General features: G+C 34.9%; 2 protein-coding genes across 2 annotated transcripts; one reads left to right on the top strand and one right to left on the bottom strand.

Moving 5' to 3' along the window:
* Positions 1-406: 406 nt before the first annotated feature.
* On the top strand, positions 407-1,980 carry LOC106313392. Its single transcript, XM_013751192.1, has 2 exons — positions 407-543; positions 929-1,980. The coding sequence occupies exon 2, from the start codon at positions 937-939 to the stop codon at positions 1,807-1,809; it is 873 nt and encodes a 290-aa protein (XP_013606646.1). The 5' UTR covers positions 407-543; positions 929-936; the 3' UTR covers positions 1,810-1,980.
* Positions 1,981-2,074: 94 nt separating this feature from the next.
* Positions 2,075-3,784, bottom strand: LOC106313391 (peroxidase 73). The gene is made up of 4 exons (XM_013751191.1): positions 3,531-3,784; positions 3,237-3,437; positions 2,804-2,969; positions 2,075-2,524 (listed from the first exon to the last, which is right to left on the bottom strand). The coding sequence occupies exons 1-4, from the start codon at positions 3,744-3,746 to the stop codon at positions 2,118-2,120; spliced, it is 990 nt and encodes a 329-aa protein (XP_013606645.1). The 5' UTR covers positions 3,747-3,784; the 3' UTR covers positions 2,075-2,117.
* Positions 3,785-5,118: the final 1,334 nt, after the last annotated feature.

Raw genomic sequence — 5,118 nt, forward strand, 5'->3', positions numbered from 1 at the left:
GAGTTTAGTGCTGACATGGAAGGGACATAGTGTTGTGTTTTGCATCGTCTTGGTACTAATTAATCAAAGCCTAAAATGGATAAGAATGTGTTTGTTTATCTTTATTTATCTTCTTTAATCTAGGATTAGTGCTTACTAGTAGAACTTAATTAATTAGCTGATGACTTGATGTAATTAGAAAAGTTTTGGGGATTCTGACCCGACCCAACTCGTTGTGCGACTTGTGTCTGAATCTGCTGACTTCAAAACTTAACTTTTGTAAAATCAAGTAACATGATTGGTCAGTTAGCTATATCCAGCTGTGTAAAAGTTTCAGCACGTGCCTCGTTGACTAAACGTTGACTTTCACAATACAGAAGCTTCTAAAAAAAAAACACAAACAAAAAGAAATTAGAAGAATATGCGATCTATCCCGTCTCTAAAAAATTTCCCCCAAAAATCTCTCTTTTGTTTTTCTGTTAATCACTACTCCCAAGTCGCGATTACTGTTCATCTCAAAGCTCAAATCGCTTCTCCGTTCTTCTTCTTCTTCTCCTCAACGAGGTTTGTTAAATTTATCAATTTTATATATTTTTTGCCGAATCTGGTAAAATCTATAGCGTGCTTCATTATTGCGCGATTGAAAAAACTGTATAGTTTAAGTTTCTGTTGATCTCGGGAATCGAAACTGGTAATAAAGTTTCGATTTTTATTTTGTTGGTAGGTTACTGTTCAGTACTCATCTTATGTCTGTGTAGTAATGGAATCAGTTCCGATGAACTTGAAAAAGTTACTTACTTTCACAATTCCCAATCTGGGTTTCGTAATTCCGATCTCAATTTTGGTTTATCGCAACAAAGAGTTGACCTTTTGACTTGTACGGATCCAGATTCGTATTCTTCTTACAGTTTGTGTTCTGTTTTTTTTCTTTTTTTTTTTGTTTCTAAAGGGACCCAAATGCCAACGGGTCAGCATCATGTCGTTAGGACAGATACTTCGGAGTTAAAGTCTCAGCTCGAGAAGAAGATTGGTCGGGCTAAAACCGAGAGCTATCTTAATCTCCTATCCAAATTCTTGAGCTTGAAAATCAGCAAACCCGATTTCGATAAGCTAGTCGTCGCCACGGTGAAGAAGGAGAACATTGTTCTGCACAACGCTTTGCTAAGAGGGATTATTAAGAATGTATGTCTCTCAAAGACATCGAATGGTGTTGAAGGAGTAGAGAAGAAGCAATTGAATGGTGTCAAGTCTTTATGCAATGACCTTCCTAAATCGCCTCGTAAAGGGAGGACTCAAAGGAGGGTTAATAAGGATTGTAATGGAAGCAAAGGAAAGAGTCAAGTCACTGAGGTTGTTTCTTCTAGTTTTAAACAACAATGGTCAATGGAAGATGGTGAAGAAGTTGACCAGTTGACTCGGTGTTGGAGAAGTCAACCCATTGAAGCTCCCTTTGGTGTTAATCTTAGAGATGTGATCAAGAGAAGACCTCACGTAGGGACATGTTACTCCTCTGGTGAGCTTCCTGATTCTATTTCTCTAAAGAAGAAAGTTGAAGAAGGCATGGAGGGAGAAGGACTAGAGGTTTCAGCTGGTTTTGCTAACTCATTGAACGCTGGACTCAATGTCTTCTTGAAAAGACTAATCAAACCGTGTCTAGAATTAGCAGCTTCACGGTCTAGTAGCCGAGGGGAAGTATCTTCTTCTTCTTCTTCAATATCTATGGTAGATTTTCAAGTAGCTATGGAGTTAAACCCGTCGATACTTGGGGAAGATTGGTCTACAAAGCTTGAAAAGATCAGGTTATCTACACCAGATTTTCAGACAAGCTAACTCTTTAACTAGATAAATCTGATTCTTCCATTGCAGAGTTTGTGTTGGACATCATCTTTAGGTTTTTGTGTGTGTATATATGTCTTGGTGTTTAATTGCTTGTTGCTGATTTTATATGTTTAGGGTTTGATTTTTTTTTAAACAACTTCAATAAAAGAAATAAGGTAATATTACAGCAGAAAGTATTAAAACAACAATTCTTTAATGTTTTTTAAGAACAACAAGAAGCAGAAACAAACAGAACAATTAAAAATAAAATTTTAAATCAAATCTCAAAAACAAGCTCAAAAACGGATTTATAAATTTTTTTAGTTAAACGCTCCACAGTCACGACGGATGTTACCGTTGCGTCCAACCTTAACGCCAACACGGCCAAGCTTGGTCATAGCTTTTACAAACGCGGCGTTGAAAGCAGGTGAGCTCTTGGCCCAAGCGTCAACGGTGGGCCTAGAGCGACGGTCGGTGAAGAGAACTTGGTCGGAAGTGAAGAGTCCTTTGCCTTGTTGCAGATTCTTGAAGTAAATGTTGTCGAACGTTCTTGGAGTGACTGGGTCCATGTTAATAGCGATTCTTGGGTCAACTTTCTTGGGACAAGCCGCTTGGAGTTCTTTAACGTAGGCTTTGTTTATGGTTGGATCAACAGGGTGTGTGCGGTTGAAGTTGTAGATTCTGTTGGCTACTTTGCTACAGTGGGCGAACCCAAGGGTGTGAGCCGCTGCATGGTTGGAAAATTTTAACAGTTTAGAAAAATGCATTTTGGTGGTGTTATTATTCTTTGTTTATTAGAAAACAAATGTACCAGTTAATTTATTTGTCACCAATTAGTTTTTTTTTTTTGTTAACATTGGAAGTTTCGAGTTTTATGTTCACAATTTTTCACAAATTCATAGTCAAACTTTTAGTTTTAGATATTTCGATTAAAATATAACTTTCTGTAGCAAATGTAGTTTGAATTTGAGGCACAAAGGAATCATAAAATTTATATTATTAATACCTGAAAGAGCAATCATATCATCCTGAGTAAGTTTGTTTTTGGCAAAGAGCTTGTTGAGTTTGTCAACGTTGTCATTTGGTCCTGGCAAGTTTCCATTGACGCTAGCAGCGGTCGATACCAAACCGTCACGCCTACCGAGTTCCACTGTGTAAGACGGTCCTTTAGCCTAAACACATCCAAAAAGCTACGTTTAATAGTTGTAGAAAAAATATAATATTGTAAACTTGTGTTTTTTTTTTATGTTTGACCTAATAGTTTATGTAAGATTTTTTTTTTTTTTTTTGATAACCGGTTTTCTTGCCACTTAAGGCGTCCATGAGTGGCCAAAGGAAAGCGAAACCAGGGTGGAAGCTCCAGTCGGAGTCCCTTTACCGGTAGGCCAAGACCATTCGGATGTTTCTGTAAGATTGATAAATAATGTTGTGTAACTTACCGCGACAATTACATCACGGGTGGCTAAGGCAAGGATATCAGCACAAGAAACTTTGTTTCTGCAGCTTGGGATTGCGTCAATAGCTTTCTTGGCTTTGATCACAACATCAAATCCATCTCCGGCCAAAGACACGTTGTCTGGATGATCCTTCTCGGCCTTGTTGTTAGGCGTTGATTGAATCATGACCGACGCATCACATCCCTTTATATAAAACAAGCAACATATATATAATTAGTAACCATATTATAGGTTTCAAATATAGAGAAAAGCAATCAAAAGTTTTGAGCATTATACGTTGACGAAGCAATCGTGGAAGAAGAGACGGAGAGTAGCTGGGATGGTGACGAATGTCTCTTTGACTTTTTGTTGGACAACTTTCTTCACGATAGCTTCAACATTTGGACATGAGTTTCCGTAGAAATTGGGTTTGAGCTGAGCAGTGGTTGTGTCCGGAAACACAGAGATTGTGAGGCAAAGAGCCATGGCGAGAACCAGACCAAACCGTGCCATTTCGTCGGGGAATTAGAAGTTGCTATGTGTTATGCCGAGAAATGGTCTGAGCTGATGAAAAATAAGGAAACTATGGATTTGTATTTATAGTAATCGTGAATTGGACTTTAATCATATTTCTATTTTTATATAATATGTAAATTTTTGAAGAAAATTTCTAATTGGGCCAGAGAATATATATATTATATATATAACTTGATGCCACGATCTTGGTAATGGTCGGCAAGCTTCTTAGCAGTAATTTGGGGTTTTGAATTAGTAAAACAAATGACATTTTAACCGTTGACTTTGTAGAACGTATACGTACGTATATTTTACTTCTTCCGGCTTCTTTCTGTTTTAAACTTGATTCCGTTGTTTTGTGAATTTAGGCCCATTACCATTAAGTGCTTTCTTTTTTTATAAACTCTATATTAAGTGCTTCTTAGAGTACGCTAGGCAATTGTAACTGAAAAGCAAATACTCTAACCGTTTTACAAGTTTATTTACATTTTTTTCCTTTTATGGAGTCTAACAGGTTCCTTGACAACAAGAGACAAGACGTTTGACACTTGGAAAAATAAGAAAGGATAAGATACAAACTCAAACGTGACCTTCGTGCATAGCAGAAATCAAAAGATTCTCATTCATGTCCACATCTAATGTAATTGGACAAGTTTTGTTAGTTTACAATTAATAAAGTAAAATTCATGGCCAAGATCAAATCAATATTTAGGTTTTCTTGCAAGAGTTTGTGAAAGTGGCATACATGTAGCTGGGATCATATGAGTTTATTGTAATAATTTTTTATCAGTACTCAATACCTTAATAAAAATAACTGCAAATCTTATATATTAAAACAGAAGTCACAACTTTGATTCATGTGTGTTTTTTTTTTTTAAAATAGACCTAATGGACCTAATCCTAGAAAGTCATATTACATTTAATCTCTAATCTTATCACTTAAATTTTGGACCTACCAGAAATTTTATTGGACTATCAATAATTAGATTTAAACAATAGATGATCCATTAGATTTATAGATAATATAAATTAAATAGAAATAATTTAATGTTGTAATATTATACCTCCATATGTTAATTATTTAAATATTTGTCGATGTTAAATTTTAAAATTATGAAGATTTTTTTTTAAATAACAAAAATCATATTATCTAACAATGATTAATCTTTACTATCTTAAACCAATGAAAACAAATTTTAAACTATATAGTTTATTTTAAAAATTAAACAAAACTAAATGTTTAATTATTTCGATAATATAAATCTGTGAAGCATTTTTTAAAAACTTTCTAAATTTGTGAAATGTTACAATATTTTTGAATATGACAATAAAATAATATTTTACTAATATTTGTATATATAGTTACGAT

Source organism: Brassica oleracea, chromosome C9 (assembly GCF_000695525.1).
Source record: "Brassica oleracea var. oleracea cultivar TO1000 chromosome C9, BOL, whole genome shotgun sequence".
Classification (NCBI taxonomy): Eukaryota; Viridiplantae; Streptophyta; class Magnoliopsida; order Brassicales; family Brassicaceae; genus Brassica; species Brassica oleracea.

Bases quoted from the DNA above. Each gene is read 5' to 3' on its own strand.
- LOC106313391 (XM_013751191.1), bottom strand. From the start codon at position 3,746: ATGGCACGGTTTGGTCTGGTTCTCGCCATGGCTCTTTGCCTCACAATC. The intron at 2,970-3,236 runs GTAAGTTACACA...GGATGTGTTTAG, and splicing joins CCCGTGATGTAATTGTCGCG to GCTAAAGGACCGTCTTACAC. The intron at 2,525-2,803 runs GTATTAATAATA...CCAACCATGCAG, and splicing joins TGATATGATTGCTCTTTCAG to CGGCTCACACCCTTGGGTTC.
- LOC106313392 (XM_013751192.1), top strand. From the start codon at position 937: ATGCCAACGGGTCAGCATCATGTCGTTAGGACAGATACTTCGGAGTTA.